Genomic DNA, 17,079 nt, shown 5'->3' on the forward strand with positions numbered 1-17,079 from the left:
TGCTGCTGAGAAGGCTGATAAATACTGGATACAAAAAATGGAACTGGTCTTGGCTAGATGGAGATCATTGGTGATCTCAACAAGAGAATTTTCTCAGAATGGCACAGACAGAGGATAGACTGGACTGAGGAATAAGGGAAAGAGTGGAAATAATATGCAAAATGTCTTTTGAGATGTTTTGCTGTCAAGGGAAGCAAATAAAGGAGGCATAGCCCAAAGGAGATGTAGGGTCAAGGTAGGGGTTTGTTTTTTGTGTGTGTGTGTGCTTTTTTTTTTTTTAGTTAATTTATTTATTTTTGGCTGTGTTGGGTCTTCGTTTCTGCGCGAGGGCTTTCTCTAGTTGCGGCAAGCAGGGGCCACTCTTCATCGCGATGCGCGGGCCTCTCACTATCGTGGCCTCTCTTGTTGCGGAGCACAGGCTCCAGACGCGCAGGCTCAGTAGCTGTGGCTCACGGGCCTAGTTGCTCCGCGGCATGTGGGATCTTCCCAGACCAGGGCTCGAACCCGTGTCCCCTGCATTGGCAGGCAGATTCTCAACCACTGTGCCACCAGGGAAGCCCAAGGTAGGGGTTTTTAAAGTTAGTGTTCCTAGAGCAGAAATGTGTCCAGTGGGGAGGAAGAAAATGATGGTGCAAAAGAAAAAGGATAAATCCTGGACCAAAGTCCTTAAGAAGGTGGCAGGGGAAGGAATCCAGAATCCAGGTGTAGGGGTTGACCTCTGATGGCAGTAGAGAAAACAGAATATATTGTACTTACAGATGTAGGTAGCTTTGTAGATCCAAAGGAAGATCATCAGGAAGCTTGGTAGATCTAGCTTTGTAGATCATCAGGAAGACAAATTTTGGTCCAGTGAGCTCTCTATATCCTGGCACTTGCATACAAAGCTATCCTAAAAGATTATAAGTTCTAGAATTTACCATCACAAATACCTTTTAATTGACTAGGAGGCTATTTTTTACTTTTTCTAAAGAATATTTTATTTATTTATTTTTAGCTGCATTGGGTCTTCATTGCTGCTTGTGGGCTTTCTCTAGTTGCTGAGAGCGGGGGCTACTCTTCATTGCAGTGCGTGGGCTTCTCATTGCGGTGGCTTCTCCTGTTGTGGAGCACGGGCTCTAGGCATGCGGGCTTCAGTAGTTGTGGTACACGGGCTCAGCAGTTGTGGCTCGTGGGCTCTAGAGCACAGGCTCAGTAGTTGTGGCGCACGGGCTTAGTTGTTCTGTGGTATGTGGGATCTTCCCGGACCAGGGCTCGAACCCGTGTCCCCTGCATTGGCAGGCAGATTCTTAACCACTGTGCCAACAGGGAAGTCCCTATTTTTACTTTCTTTCTTTTTCTTTTTTTTTTACTTAATTAATTATTTATTTATTTTTGGCTGTGTTGGGTCTTCGTTTCTGTGCAAGGGCTTTCTCTAGTTGTGGCAAGCGGGGGCCACTCTTCATCGCGGTGCGCAGGCCTCTCACTCTCATGGCCTCTCCCGTTGCAGAGCACAAGCTCCAGACGCGCAGTCTCAGTAGTTGTGGCTCACGGGCCTAGCCGCTCCGCGGCATGTGGGATCTTCCTGGACCGGGGCACGAACCCGTGTCCCCTGCATTGGCAGGCAGATTCCTAACCACTGCGCCACCAGGGAAGCCCCCTATTTTTACTTTCAAGTGAAAAAAACCCACAAAAACCCCTTTCCCCTTATAAAATAACAAAATCTGCCCAAAGTATACTTTTATTTTCAGTCACATGTTTCAGTTTGTTCTCCTCCTTTATCTGTTACTAGCATTAAAAGGTACTTTTGCTAACTTCTAGGTAATTCTGAGAACTAGTTTGTCTTGGGCCTTGATGCTTGGTAGTTCCCAAATGAGGCAGACAGATTATTTTGCATGATCTAAAGGGGGTAATATAATGCCCCCTTTAGAAGATGGAAGATGGAAGAAACTGAGCAAAACAGTGAGATAAGTATCATGAACACCTCTGAGATAGATACTCCTATTTACAATTTTGTGGGAAAGCTTCCCCTAAGGGAAGTGGTAGGAACTCCAGCACTTGGGCAGTTTAAAACACAACTGTAAAAGGCACTAAAAAACATATTAGAGGGATTCATCCTGTAAGAGACCCTGGGAAATACAGTACATGGCTAAAGAGAGTTCACTTCTAATTTTTGTGATTTTACAAAATTCATTATATTTGCAGAAAGAGTACTTTGGAGTTGAAGAAAAAGAAAGGGAGTGGAGTTGTCACGCAAATGGTAAAAAATCCCTGTATTTCTTAGTCTTAAAATAGTGAGACAGCTTTATAAGTGAATTCTATGTCAGAAAATCCAAATGTCATAAATCATAAAAGGTTAAAGCTAGATTGGACATGGAATCTATGGTGAATAAAATACTGTGGCATTTTCACAATATCACTACTCAGCAAACAAGCATACAATCAGTACTTTATCTTACATTTTTCGAATACCCATTTTGTTCTAGATATTGTGTTCTTGTGATATATAGACAGAGATATTTCTGTGATAGGGAAAGAATTCAGGGAAGCAAGACTTCTAATCATTTTCCCATTTGACTTGGGGCAGGCCATTTAATATTCACCGTTTCACTTTCTCCAGCCACAAAATGGGAAGGATATTTCCTATAATATTTGAATATTGTTACGGATGCAATGTTGGTGTCCCCCGCAAATTCATGTGTTGACACCCTCCCCCATGTGATGGTATTACTTTGCAGAGATAATTAGGAATAGATGAGGTCATAAGGGTGAGGCGCTCATGGATGAGATCAGTGCCCTTATGAGAGTTTCTAGAGAGCTTGCTTGCTCTCTGTTCACAGTCGTGTGAGGATACCAGGAGAAGCTGGTACAAGCCACCTGGAAGAGGGAGTTCACCAGATTTGACCATGCTGGCACCCTGACCTCAGACTTTGAGCCTCCAGAACTAAGAAATAAATTTCTGTTGCTTATAAGCCACTCAGTCTACGGTATTCTGTTATAGCAGCACAAACTGACTAAGAGAAATAATAAATGATTCAGTATGCCTTGTAAAAGTGAATGTATTACATCAAAAGCACAAATGACAAAAGAAAAAATTAAATTGGACTACATCAAAATAAAAAAGTTTGTGCTGCAAATGATACTATCAAGAAGGTGAGGGCTTCCCTGGTGGCGCAGTGGTTGAGAATCTGCCTGCTAGTGCAGGGGACACAGGTTCGAGCCCTGGTCTGGGAAGATCCCACATGCCGCGGGGCGGCTGGGCCCGTGAGCCACAACTACTGAGCCTGCGCGTCTGGAGCCTGTGCCCCGCAACGGGAGGGGCCACGATAGTGAAAGGCCCGCGCACCGCGATGAAGAGCGGTCCCCGCACCGCGATGAAGAGTGGCCCCCACTTGCCGTAACCAGAGAAAGCCCTCGCACGAACCGAAGACCCAACACAGCCAAAAATAAATAAATAAATAAAAATAAAGTAGCTATAAAAAAATTAAAAAAAAAAAAAAAAGAAGGTGAAATGACAACCCACAGAATGGGAAAGATATTTATAAATTACATGTTTGTTAAGGGACTAATATCCAGAGTATATACAGAACTCTTACAACTCAACAATAAAAAGACAAATAACCAATTAAAATATGAACAAAGGATTTGGACAGATATTTGTCCAAAGATATACAAATAACTAATAAATACATGAAAAGATGCTCAACATTGTTAGCCCTCAGAGGAATGAAAACACAAAACTGCAATGAAATACCACTTCACATCTACTAGCGTGACTATTCTAAAAAAGAGATACTAACAAATGTTTGTGAGGATTGGAGAAAATGGAACCCTCATACGTTGCTGGTGGAATGTACAATGGTGCAGCGCTTTGGAAAACAGTTTTTCAGTTGCTTGAAAAGTTAAACATACAACCCAGAAATTCTCCTCCTAGGTATATATCCAAGAGAAATTAAAACAAATGTCCACACAAAAACTTACACATAAATATTGATAGCAGCATTATTCATAATAACCAAATGGTGGAAACAACCCAAATGTCCATTAACTGATGAATGAATAAACAAAATGTGGTATATCCATACAATGGAATATTATTCAGCATTAAAGAAATGAAGTACTGATATATACTGCAACATGAATAAACCTTGAAAACATACGCTAAATAAAAGCAGCTGGACACAAAAAGCCACATAGAGTAGGATTCCATTGGTAGAGACAGAAAGTAGATTAGTGGTTGCCCAGAGGGAGAGGAGGGGAGAATGGGGAGTGACTGTTAACAGGTACAGGGTTTCTTTCTGGGGTGATGAAATGTTCTGGAATTAGTGATGATGGTTGATAACTGTGAATATTCTACAACCATCGTACACTTTAAATGGATGAATTGTATGGAATACGAATTATATGGCAATGACCACGTTTAAAAAAAAGAAGTAGATGGGGGCTTCCCTGGTGGCGCAGTGGTTGAGGGTCTGCCTGCCAATGCAGGGGACACGGGTTCGAGCCCTGGCCTGGGAAGATCCCACATGCCGCGGAGCAACTAAGCCCGTGAGCCACAACTACTGAGCCTGCGCGTCTGGAGCTTGTGCTCCGCAACGGGAGAGGCCGCGACAATGAGAGGCCCGCGTACCGCGATGAGGAGTGGCCCCCACTTGCCGCAACTAGAGAAAGCCCTCGCACAGAAACGAAGACCCAACACAGCCAAAAATAAATAAATAAATAAATAAATTTATTTAAAAAAAAAAAAAAAGAAGTAAATGTACTGATATCAATGTCACCAGGCATCTAAATTCTGGCTTACACAGAATTCCTTTCCTGGAGAGCAGATAATATGTAAAGCCAGCAGTGGTCTAATTTTACTTACAAATTCCTTACATATCTGGTTGTCAGGTTACTATTTTAAGTAAGTAGCAGGAAAAAAAATTGTGACTTTTAATTCTGGAATGCAGTCTGTAATATTATGGTTAAGTAAACCATCCCATACATTACATTCTTCGTAGGTGGCAAAATCTGGAATTTCATGACACTGTTAAACGTTGACCACTGTTTAGACTTGTATATTATAAAATATTTGCATTCTTCAGAGAACAGATTGGTGGTTGCCAGAGGGGGATAGTGCGTGGGCAAAATGGTGAAGGTGGTCAAAAGGTACAAACTCAGTTGTAAGAAGTCTTGTGGGTGTAATGTACAGCATTGGGACTACAGTCAACAATACTGTATCATATATTTGAAAGTTGCTAAGCGAATAACTCTTTAAAGTGCTCCTTCCAAAAAAAAAACCAAACAAGTATGTGTGGTGATGGGTGTTAACATATTGTGGTAATCATTTCCCAATATATACGTATGTCAAATCATTATACTGTACACGTTAAAACTAGTATGTTTTGATTACACACATTTCAATTAAAATTTTTTTTGTGTTCTTGTCCAGGTGAGGACGATGGTTTCTTTTCCTTGGCTCCACAAGTCTTCCTTGTGTTTGTGTATGCACTTCAAAGTTTTCTGGGTCTCAAACCCATTTATACTTTCAAATTTGGAACACACTTAAAAAAAAAAATCAGAAATGATCTCTCTAAAAGAACAAAGTGAAATGAAATGAAGTTCTACTTGTGTTAAAGTTTTCTTCCAAATGGGCTTTCCTTGCGGAGGAGGAAGAGTCTACGTAGAAAGGTTTTGCAGAATGTGAGCGGTCAGGCTGGTAGAGAACGCTCATCCCAGGAAAGAGACGTTTTCCGTTTCTTTTAGTTCGTTTGGGCGGCATCGTGGAGAGTCGAGAGGCGTTTGTGAGCCGCTAAAGAGAAAAGCCTGGGAACAACGGAGGCGCTGTGGGCCCGGGTCGCTGGGCGGGAGTCCCCTTCTGGCCAATCTTCCCGTTGTCTGCAGGCGCCGTGCCCCGCGGCCTCCGCCATCGCCCGCCCGCGTGGCCCTCCCGGGAACCTACCTGGGCCGGGCCCGCGCACCGCCCGCCCGCGCCGTCGCCATGGCACCTCTCCGCCCCGCCCCCCGCGCTCGGCCGGCCCGCCCGCGGCCCCGCTCGCCCCTCCCCCCGCCCCGCGCGGCTGCCGGGGAGAGGGTGGGGCGGAGGCGGGAGGAGACGCAGGAGAGAGGAAATCGGCGGCGCGACGCCCGCGGCCCATTGGCTGCCTCGTCCTGGGGCCAGAAGCCCCGCCTGCCTGACGGGGTCACGTGATCCCTTTCAAAGATGGCCGCCCTGTTGTTTTGATGAATAATACTTGGTGGGGCGAGGGGGTAAGAGTAGGGGTGGAGGGGTAGGAGGATTTACTCTTCCAGCCAGAGCATCGCGAGTCCGGTCCTCCCCCTCCCCCTTGCCCAGGCTCCGGCGTGGAGGCGGGGCGTGGCCGGCCTGCTTTGGGAGGGGAGGAGCTTCCCTCCTCAGTGCTGGGCTCTGCCTGGGCGACTCTGGGGTCGCCTTGCCTCGGGGCACCCACTCTGCAGTTGAACACTTCCCGCCAGGGGGAAAGGGCTGGAAGGAGAGCACGATCTGCTGGAGGAAGCGCAGCTGCCGCGCCACCACCACGAAGACACAGTAGGCTCCGGGCACGAGGAGAGGTGGAGACCGAGCTCCCTAGTCTGGGTAACCTGGGAAGCAGAGGGTAAAAAGTGGCGCCTTACGATAACCCTGTAGCAGCAGCAGTGGCGGTCAAAGGAGGCTGCTCGTGGCGTAAGCAGCTGTAGAAGTCTCTGGGGCAATTGGAGTGACCGACGCCAAGGCATTTCACTGCCCCTCGTGTTCTTATTTTTTAACCTCTGACTATGCAGTTCTGAAACCTCCCCCATTCGGGGGACCAGACAGCCCGATAGACACCTTCCACTCTCCTCCCGCCCTGGTCTCAAAGAACAGAAGATCTCTCCTTAACGCCTTTCACCATTAAGAGGAAAGCGATGGAGGAGCTGAGCGCTGACGAGGTGAGGAGGTTGGGGGACACCTTGGGAGATTAGTTGGCAACTCTTTGGCGCTTTGGATAGGGTTGATATTGCGCCAGTGGTGCCTGGCCTTTGGGCAGGAATGGAGATGACATTTTCTAAGAATTAAATGAGTCCCTGAGAGGGTCTCCGGTTGTATTCTCTTGTATTCCTTTGCCTTCTTTTTCCATCCTGAACTCCATTTGTCTCTTTTCGAGTCTTCTTTTAGGGTCTAAAGAAGAGGAGAGCATACTGAGGCTTTCATTCTTTTCTTCAGGGTATTTAAGCAAGAAGGGCTAGATTTACATCAAGTTTGTGTGTGTGTGTGTGTGTGTGTGTGTGTGTGTGTGTGTCTACGCGCGCGCTCGCGCTCGTGCTCGCGCATGTGCGTGTGCGCGCGCGCGCCTTACTGCAGAGATCTGAAGAATAATTTTGGGAGGAATCAGAATGTATAGGTGTATGTTTTTAAAGGATTTGAAATCCCAAGTATGTGTGGCATTTCATTGTATAAGTTAATTAAACATTACATATGTGTTTGGGGGTGGTCTACAGATTCTTTGATATTTAACAAAATATGTATCTTCTCCATAGCTTCGTGAATTACAGTTAAATTCTAGCAACTTAACAGACCACTAATGGCTTCTGGCATACTTCTCTTTCATTATGCCTTTTTTCTAGTTTTTGGCCCTTTCAAACTTGTGTTTTGCTGTAACAGACACTGAACAGGAAGCAAATGGAAGCAAATGACTTTGAAAATTCCCCCTATCATTTCTGAAAGGAGTCTTACAGATCCCCTTCTTGATGTTTTCAAGATTATTTAATAATAGTAATAAAAAGTGGCATGTAAGGTACAAGGATTTTCCTGTGACTCTGTTGACTTTGCCCTTCTTTTTTTTTTTTTTACAAATTGGGAGCTTCCCTTTCAGGACCCCTGCTGGCCTCACTCTCTTCCACCTACCATTTCTTCCACAGTTCATGTAAAACTTCCCTACAGTATTATGAAAGTAGTCATCCATCAGGTTGGTTGTACTGTAAAACTTCCATGCTTCAGTTTTAGCTGCAGAGTAGTCAATATATTTACCTAGGGACTAAAATTCTCCAGAGAAGAGGCAGGCAGGTGGTGGGTTAAGGGTCACATAGGAAAGGAAGCAAATAATTTTGTTGGTTTTGATACCTGGCTTTTTGGAAAGTCAGGATTGCCCATTCTTTGTTACTGACTTTGTTTTCTAAATACATCAGTAGTGTAATCTTAAATTAGAAGAATATTGAACAATTTCCTTCATTCAGGTAGGAACTATCAAGAGATCCTCGTAGAGGCACTTTGTTTTGTGTAGTTTTTTTAAAGTGCACCCCCTTTTTTCTTTAACATTAATGCTAGTGGATCATTTCTCTTAAGGCAAAGAGTTTTTTAGTAAGTCTTTTACCTCCAGAAATTACTTTTTTTCTTGACATTCTCTAAATTGTTCCTGGTTTAGAAGTTTTTACATACTTGAGTTTTCACTAAGAAAACCATTAAAGCATACAGACCAGTTAAGGAACTGTATAATCTGAACTGTAGCTCTTCACTTTATCCAGTCCTTGAGGAAGGTACTAACTTTTTTTTTTTTTTTACCATATATGGAACAAGTGTAATCATTGTGGAGGAGATAGACATTTTTCAAGGTCAACAAAATATTAAAATAAATGTGAAAAATTAAATTCACTAATATAAGATCAATATAAAATTATGTTCAACAAATTAGTTGGCCTGAACACAAAGGGGCAGTTCAATAACTGGTAATTTTACTCTCAGCATAATCTAAAACAAATATTTTATGGGGAAAAAGCTTAAGTTTTTTTTAATCCATTTCCTTTAATTCTGGGATTAGGTGAACGGTTCTCAACAGAGACATTTCCAAAAGTTTTGCCTTATTGTTACTCTGTTGGTGGAAACTTGTGTCACAGATACGGTAGTTGACATTTATTTGGTTAGAAAATAATACATTTATAATATTGAAAACTCAAACATGCATCTCAGGGTGTAAACAGTCAAGACATTGATCTTTCAATCTAAATTAGGAAATTAGGTAAGACAGAGTTTCATATTTTAGCAAAATGAAAATATATGAGAGTGCAGTCCATGAAAAATAGAGGCTGCTATAACCAGGGTAGTAGCTTTAGAAGATTTTACATTATGGGTACTTTTTGGTCCCTCTTATAGATCACCTTGAATTCTTGTAGTTTTCTTCTCTTGTGCTTTCTAAGTAGAGTATTTCTTTAACTTCATTGCTGTTTATATAGCACATTACAATGAGTCCTTTGCGGTATAGAGCAGATCCATGACTAAGTTTATTCTCTTCAGGAACCTGCATTTCAAGGCGTCATTATTTACATTACATTCATTCTGTACCCTGCTCATGTGTTGTTTTTTTTATACCAAAATGATGGTCTGAGTAGGGCAGGTATTTTAAACTGGTTTTCAACTGTGGTGATGATGTGTTTTCATTGAAATGATTTTCTTTTTTTTTTGCAAAATCTGTATGACCTAGTTCATCTTCAAGAGGGCTGGCTGGGATTCAGGGTGTGGTCAAGGTTTTAGAAGTTGTCTTTCTTCCCAAATGCAGAATATGTGAGTTGTCTTCCTTCCCAAATGCAGAATATATGACCTTGGACATTTTAGCAGTGTTTTTTCAGTGGAAAGGGACCGACATTTATTAACAGGCTTAGAACCCTGCTCTGTGCCAGGCATTTTACAACCATTGTCTCATTTGATAAAACAGCGCAGTCCAGCAGTTCCTTAAATTTTCCTTGTTTTATAGGTGAAGCAACTGAGAATTAGGTTAAGTCCATAGTGCCCTGGCTTAGAAGTGGCAGAATTGGAATTCAAACCCAGGGTTCCTGATCTAAAAGCTCTTTTTATAGTATTTTACTGCCCAACAACTGGCAATAAATTCACCACAGCTTCTATATAAATAACCTACTAACATGCTTGATCTGCATAGTTTTTCTGTAAAAGTGTTGTTTTTTATGAATTCATTCATGATGTGATCAAGTTTATAGTCTTTTTGGTGCTGACTCTCATCACACCCCTCCAAAATCATTCACTCAGCAAACATTTTTTAAAAAGGTGCTGTTGCTTTGTGACCACCTAAAGGGGTGGGATAGGGAGGGTGGGAGGGAGACGCAAGAGGGAGGGGATATGGGGATATATGTATATGTATAGCTGATTCACTTTGTTATAAAGCAGAAACTAACACACCATTGTAAAGCAATTAAACTCCAATAAAGATGTTAAAAAAAAAAAAAAAAAAGGATACTGTGCATCTCCAGCAATGTGTTAGGTAGGTTAGGAGAGACACAGTCTTTTTCTTAAAGAAATTATTTAACTGGGGTTAGGGGATGGGTAGAGATAGAGATAGCTAGGAGTCCAGCAATTACAGTACGGGGTGCTAAGAGCTATTGTGGACCTACACACAAGACAGTAAGAAAAACAAGCAGGGAGCCCCGGTGGCTTAGCGTCTTAGGGAAAACTTTCAAGAAAAAGCGGTGCTTATGCTGAGCAGTAGTTGTCAGGCGAAGGGCTCTTGAAACCGGCTGTGAAACTGGGGAGCCCAGGAAACCACAAGAAGTAGTGGGACTGGAGACAGGATTTGTCTGGGGGAGTGGCCGCAGGCAGACAGGCACCAGGTCTCGGATGGTTTTCAGAAATGCTTAGGAGTTTGAACTTTCTCAGTAAGACTATCAGAAGCCTTTGAGGGATTTTAAGGGATTAGAAAGATAACTGGCAAGGGTGTCGAAGGTGGATAGGAAGAAGGTGGCTGCTGTTGCTATGGGGAACAAGGCAGTGGAGTCTGAAGCAAGGCCCTGGCAATGGGAATGGAGGAGAGCAGACATCAGAAATATTGAGGATCTAAGTTAACCCACTTCTGATGATAAGTTTGATGTGAAGGATGTGGAGGTAGGGGAGGAAAGAAAAAGACGACTCCTTGGTTTCTAGTTTGGGAGAAGGATGGATTGGAGGAGAGAGAAGGAATTCCAGACAAGGAGCAGATTTTGGGGAAAGCAGATTAGTTCCTTTGGACCACTGAAAGATGAGCTGACATAGAGATGCCAGCCCTGGCCTTTCTGCTCTTAACATCTCCGTCTCTGACCTTTTCTTTCTTTGTAACAGGCCTCAGGACCTAAGCTCACTTTTTTCAAGTAGATCATTGCTAACACTCACTTGATACCCAGGATTCTCCTTCCTCAAGCCTGGAAGGAGAGTAGGATGTTGCCTCCCAGGTCCCTTCTCCACTCCTTTTTGTTCATTTTAGCCAAGGAACAGAGAATGGTAATGATAATAGCTGATATTTATGAAGCTCTTAATATGTGCTAAGCACTTAACTTGCTCAGCAAGGTTGGTATTAATAGCCCCGTTTTACAGATTAAAAAGTTGAGGCTGGGGCTTCCCTGGTGGCGCAGTGGTTGAGAATCTGCCTGCCAATGCAGAGGACACGGGTTCGAGCCCTGGTCTGGGAAGATCCCACATGCCGCGGAGCAACTAGGCCCGTGAGCCACAGCTACTGAGCCTGCGCGTCTGGAGCCTGTGCTCCGCAACAAGAGAGGCCGCGACAGTGAGAGGCCCGTGCACCGCGATGAAGAGTGGCCCCCGCTCGCCGCAACTGGAGAAAGCCCTCGCACAGAAACGAAGACCCAACGCAGCCAAAAAATAATAATAAATAAATAAATAAATAAAATTTAAAAAAAAAAAAGTTGAGGCTGATAGAAATTAACTTGCCGAAAGGTGCACAACGAGGAAGTGGTAGAACCTGGATTCTAATCCAGAGTCTGATCCCAGAGTTCTTAATCCCTTTGCTAAACTACCTCCAAAATAGGAATAATCTGAGCCAGATGTAATGGTTACGGCATTTTTATTGTCCCTTTTGAGGTGGGAAGTGGAAGCCCTCGTTATTGCTAAGAGTGGAGCTCATCAAATAGCCCTCTACTCTTTTAGGGGAAAAAGAAAGACTTTTGACAAGGGGTCCTTGGGTCTTCAGGCCTGTGCTTGGCACAGAATGCATTTTCTCAGAAGGTACTTGTGGTGTGTCCAGGTGGAGAGAGCTTCCTGTAGCAGCTCATTCAGTGGTACTTGCTGTTTACTTGCTGCATGTCAGACACCACACGAGCCTTGCTTGCATGGAGCTCCATTCTAGTGGGAGAAGACGTGATAAACAAATACATACACATAAGATGTCATTTGGTGACAGTACCACGGAGAAAAATAAAATAGGCTATAAAGGGATGGAGAGCAATGCGAGGAGTGTGTGCAGTTTTAGGAGGACTTCTGGAAGGAAATTTAAAGGATGACAGGGAGCCATCTGGGGGGAAGAGTGTTTTCAGTAACAGGGAACACCAGGAACCAGGGGCGTATCCCCGATCTGCTCTAGGAGCAGCAAGGAGGCCCAGTGTGTTTGGAGCCTGCTAAGCAAGGGTACAGTGGCCGGAGATGAAGTCTTTCATTCACTCAGCAAACATTTACGGAGTTCTTGTAACTGGGTTTCAGTCAATTCTGAGGTGCCCCACCCTTTTTTTTTTTTACTTCACATTTTCACATCTTTGAAATTGGGATGCTTCTTGGTGTAATCACGGTTGGCCACGTGGCAGTTGTGAAAGTTGTCATTTCCTGTTTATGTGTAAACCTGGTTATACCTGTTCATGTTGTTGTACCTTCAATTAAATGCTGTGCATGATAAATATAGTTGCCATTTTAAATGCCTCCCCCCAAATTACACTTTGATTAGCAGTGAAAGCATATGTTACTTTGTATGCAGAGAGAAATGGAAACAGCAGTGGGGTCTCAATTTGATATTAGTAAAGAAAACAAAGAAAATGTTGATGAAAGAATGACCACAATTTCATGTTTTATTGCAAAGCAGCAACCAAGTGCATTAGGGAGCCGTAGAAAGGCAGAAATCCACAAGTCTCTGAAGCTGTCACATTTTGAAATTGAACATACAGTTAGAAGGACTGCCTTTTACACCCAGGCAATGCAGTGGAAGGTCAGAGACACTCCACCTTCTCAGAAAGAAATTTCAAAGCAATGAGAGGCTGGTGTAACTGATTACTACTCTGGCCTGGTCTGTTGTTAAGGTATTTTGTTGTGGTTTAATGGACAGTAGTTTTTTTCTTGGTGGCGCAAAAAACAACGGTGCAGTTTACAGTCAGTGACATTTTTGTATTTGATGACATACGGTATATGCCCAGCTTTGTTTTAGATCATGAGGATACATGAGTGAACAATACAGGCAGAAATCCTTGCCTTCATGGGGCTTACATTCTGATTTATGTGTGTGTGTTTTTTTTAAATTTATTAATTAATTAGTTTATTTGGCTGTGCCGGGTCTTAGTTGCGGCATGTGGGATCTAGTTCCCTGACCAGGCATCCAACCCGGGCCCCCTGCATTGGGAGCGTGGAGTCTTAACCACTGGACCACCAGGGAAGTCCCTGATTTACGTTTTAAAAGAATCATTGTGGCTGCTGTGAAGAGAATAGATAAAGGGGGAAAGAGTGAAAATGGAGAGAAAGGTTAGGAGGCCAGTGCAGGAGTCCCAGGACCAGGGTTTGTGGTGGCGAAGGTGAGAAAAGGTCAGATAGAGGATGGTCAGATATTTTGTGGGTAGAGCCAATAGGATTGGGTGATGGGATGGATGTGGAGTCAAGAATGGCCCTCTGAGCTGGGATGTCATCGAGTGGACCGTTGTAACAGTTGAAATAGCGCGACACGAAATAGCGGCTGCTTAAACCAGATAGATGTTTATTTCTCTCTAAATAGAAGTCTGCGTAGGAGGCTGGGGCTGCTGTGGCAGCTCTGCGCTCATTAGGGGCCCAGGCGCCTTCTGTCCTGTTGTACCAACTCTCCTAACGTATGGCATCCATCTTTTGGTCCACGTCTGTTTGCACTGTAGCCAGAGGGACGAGAGGAGAGGGGAAGGAGGAGTCACGCTCCTCTTTAATGGCACAGCTTGGAAGTTGCACAGATCACTCACTTCTGCTCACCTCCCATTGGCCAGAACCTAAGTCACGTGGCCACGGCTCCTTGCTGGGAAGCTGAGAACTGCAGCTCTTACTGGGTAGCCGTATGCTCAGCTAAAAGTTTTCTCACGTTGGAAGGGGAGTACAGTCAAGGCCATTCCGTTCAAACTCTTCTTCCGAAACCTAAAACACACGCTCTGCTTTCCTAAAGAGGCAACCTTCAGTTGAGTCCAGAATCTCTGGGTGATATACCATCCAGGAACCTTTAGATTAAAATGCAAGTTATCAGCTGCTTTCCCCTCCCCCCGCCCCCGCCCCACCATGTGCTCTGGTGGAGTAGGATAGAATCATGGAAATAACTACCATTTTGAAAAGGGAAGAATGGGGAGTACAGATCCCGCACTGGTCCACAGCCATTGTCAGCTCCTGCCAGGCTGTGGTAGGGGGTCTCCCTGCCTTGGCAGTGGTGGGAGTTCCTGCCACAGTCTTTTGGGGCCAGGTCATTGGAGAATATCCCCTTCCTGGGGCCGAACAGTGTCTCCAGCTTGTTTCTTTCAGGAGACTGAAGGAGTTGGCTTTTTCAACCCTACTTGATCCCCAAATTACCAGACTCTGAGCAAACTTAGACTAGACTGCGGACGTGCCTTAGGCAGACCTGTTTTCCCTTTTATCTCTGCAGGCAAATTGGCAAACTGCAGCTTGAGTCTGTCTCATTCTTGCGGAACTTCTTGCTTAAAGTGGCAAGAAGCCAATAGGCACCCAAATTCCGAATTGTTCAACCAGTTCCCCTAGAATTGTAGGCCGTGTAGGCACGCAGGCTATTTTCTGAGGTGTCACAGGTTTTACCAAACGTTTTATTGTGGCTTAACAAGGGTTACCAGCCTTCCATCCTGCAATATCTGTGCCCATACTGAGCCCTAAGCTGCTGCCACGTATTTATATTCTGTTTAGGTTGATTACTTCCAGGTTCCAAATTCTGTATATTAGTTTGATTGCTGCAGCAGAGAGATCCAAAATAAAAATGGTTTAAATAAGATAGCAGCTTATTTTTCTTTTAAGTAAAAATCTGGGTAGGTGGTTGAGAGCCGGTTTAATAATGCCATGATTACTAGGGAGCCAGTTCTGTTTAGTGCTCTGTTACCCTCTGTATGAGGCATCTACCTTGTAGTCCAAGATGGCTGCTCCAGTGCCTACACGCACATCTGCATTCCAGTCCTCAGGGACCAAAGGGGAGGACATGTTCCTGTCCGTCAAGGGCATGATCAGAGGTGTCACACATCATTGCTTACACCTCCTTGGTCAGAACTTAGTCACGTGGCCATAACCAAATGCAGGGGTGGCTGAATGTATAGGAGGAGGAGGCAACTAGCTGCCTCTACCACAGTGATGCCAAGAGTTTTAGCCTACACAGCTTGAAAAATGGAGTTGTCCTGTACTGAGGTGGGGAACACTGAAAGAGGAGATTAGAGGGAGAAATTAAGCTATCTGTTTTGATCATATTCTTGTTATATTGCTTATTATTTGTCCACTTGGAGATGTTAAGTAGGTTGTTGGATAAATGTTGGGCTTGCAGTTCAGGAAGAAGGCTGGGGTTGGGGATACCAATCAGGACGTTGTCAGTATATTTAAAATCACGAGAATGGACAGATGACCTAGCGAGTGAGCCTAGAGAGAAGAGTGGAGGTCAGAGGACTGAGCCTTGAGCCTCTCCAGCATTTAGAGACAGGGAGGTAAAGAGGACCCAGAGGGCTTCCCTTGTGACACAGTGGTTAAGAATCCGCCTGCCAATGCAGGGGACACGGGTTCGAGCCCTGGTCCGGGAAGATCCCCACATGCCGTGGAGCAACTAAGCCCATGCGCCACAGCTACTGAGCCTGCGCTCTAGAGCCCGCGAGCCACAACTACTGAGCCTGTGTGCCACAACTACTGAAGCCCATGTGCCTAGAGCCTGTGCTCCGCAACAAGAGAAGCCACCCCAATGAGAAGTCTCTGCTCGCCATAACTAGAGAAAGCCCGGGCACAGCAACAAAGACCCAACACAGCCAAAAATAAAATAAATAAAAATAAAATAAATTAATAATAAAAAAAAAAGAGGACCCAGAAAAGAACTGACAAGGGATAGCCACTGAGATAGAAGGAAAGACAAGAGAGCCTGGAGTTCTGGTGTCCAGGAGAAGAAAGTGTTTTATGACGGAGGGGCGTGTTCAGCTCTGTTGAATGCCAGTAAAATAAATTAAAGGAAGACCAAGACTCAACGATGGGATTTGGCAACGTGGAGGTCATTAGTGACCTTGACAAGACCAATTTCATTGCTGAATAGGTTCAAGACAGAATAAGACAGAACGGGATGAGAGAGTACATAGCTCAGGAGCGAGGTATCAACTCCAGGGGTATACTGGGGAGCCATCCATAGACTGTGAAGCCATGGGTTTAAAAAGTGGGAAGAAGATATTTGGCGAACATATCTATCTATCTATTTATTTATTTATTTATTTATGTATGGCTGCGTTGGGTCTTTGTTGCTGCGTGCGGGCTTTCTCTAGTTGTGGTGAGCGGGGGCTACTCTTCATTGCAGTGTGTGGGCTTCTCATTGCAGTGGCTTCTCTTGTTGTGGAGCACGGGCTCTAGGCGTGTGGGCTCAGTAGTTGTGGCTCACAGGCTCTAGAGCACAGGCTCAGTAGTTGTGGCGCCCGGGCTTAGTTGCTCCGCAGCATGTGGGATCTTTCCAGACCAGGGCTTGAACCTGTGTCGCCCACATTGGCAGGCAGATTCTTATCCACTGTGCCACCAGGGAAGTCCCAGAACATATCCTTTTAAATTTTATCTTTTACCATTTCCTATTATGATCACTAATTCCTTTATTCATTCAGTAAATATTTATTCAGTCTTTACCCTGTTCCTCTCTTTCCTGAGGTAGGAAGTAAAGGTGTGGAGGTGGATTTGTATATTATTCCTAGCAGGGTGTTTGGGGCCTGAAGAGTTCCAAGTGTAAACTTTGAACCATAATCTGGGCACACTGAATCATACTACAGTTAATCTTTAAAACGTTTAAGAAAGAGTGGCAAATAGGTATATGATAAAATATTAATTTTGTTTGTGTAGTTTCAGCAAATATATGTGGGATGTTTACTCTCTGCTGGGTATTGAGGGGTACATGTGTGGAGATACCATCTCAAATATGAGTAAGA

At 44.2% G+C, this 17,079-nt stretch overlaps 1 protein-coding gene across 2 annotated transcripts in view; it reads left to right on the plus strand.

Annotated features, from left to right (window-relative positions):
- The first annotated feature begins 6,187 nt into the window (after positions 1-6,187).
- UBE4B (ubiquitination factor E4B) overlaps positions 6,188-17,079 on the plus strand; it is a 114,013-nt gene continuing 103,121 nt past the window's right edge. Inside the window, exon 1 of one of the 2 annotated variants that reach the window (XM_057547712.1) lies at positions 6,188-6,903. In XM_057547712.1, coding sequence (XP_057403695.1) covers positions 6,880-6,903 — 24 coding nt within the window. In that variant the 5' untranslated portion in view covers positions 6,188-6,879. The remainder of the gene's footprint in view (positions 6,904-17,079) is intronic. The other variant, XM_007170019.3, reaches the window with a different exon arrangement.

The sequence above is a fragment of the Balaenoptera acutorostrata genome, chromosome 1 (genome assembly GCF_949987535.1).
Source record: "Balaenoptera acutorostrata chromosome 1, mBalAcu1.1, whole genome shotgun sequence".
Taxonomy (NCBI): Eukaryota; Metazoa; Chordata; class Mammalia; order Artiodactyla; family Balaenopteridae; genus Balaenoptera; species Balaenoptera acutorostrata.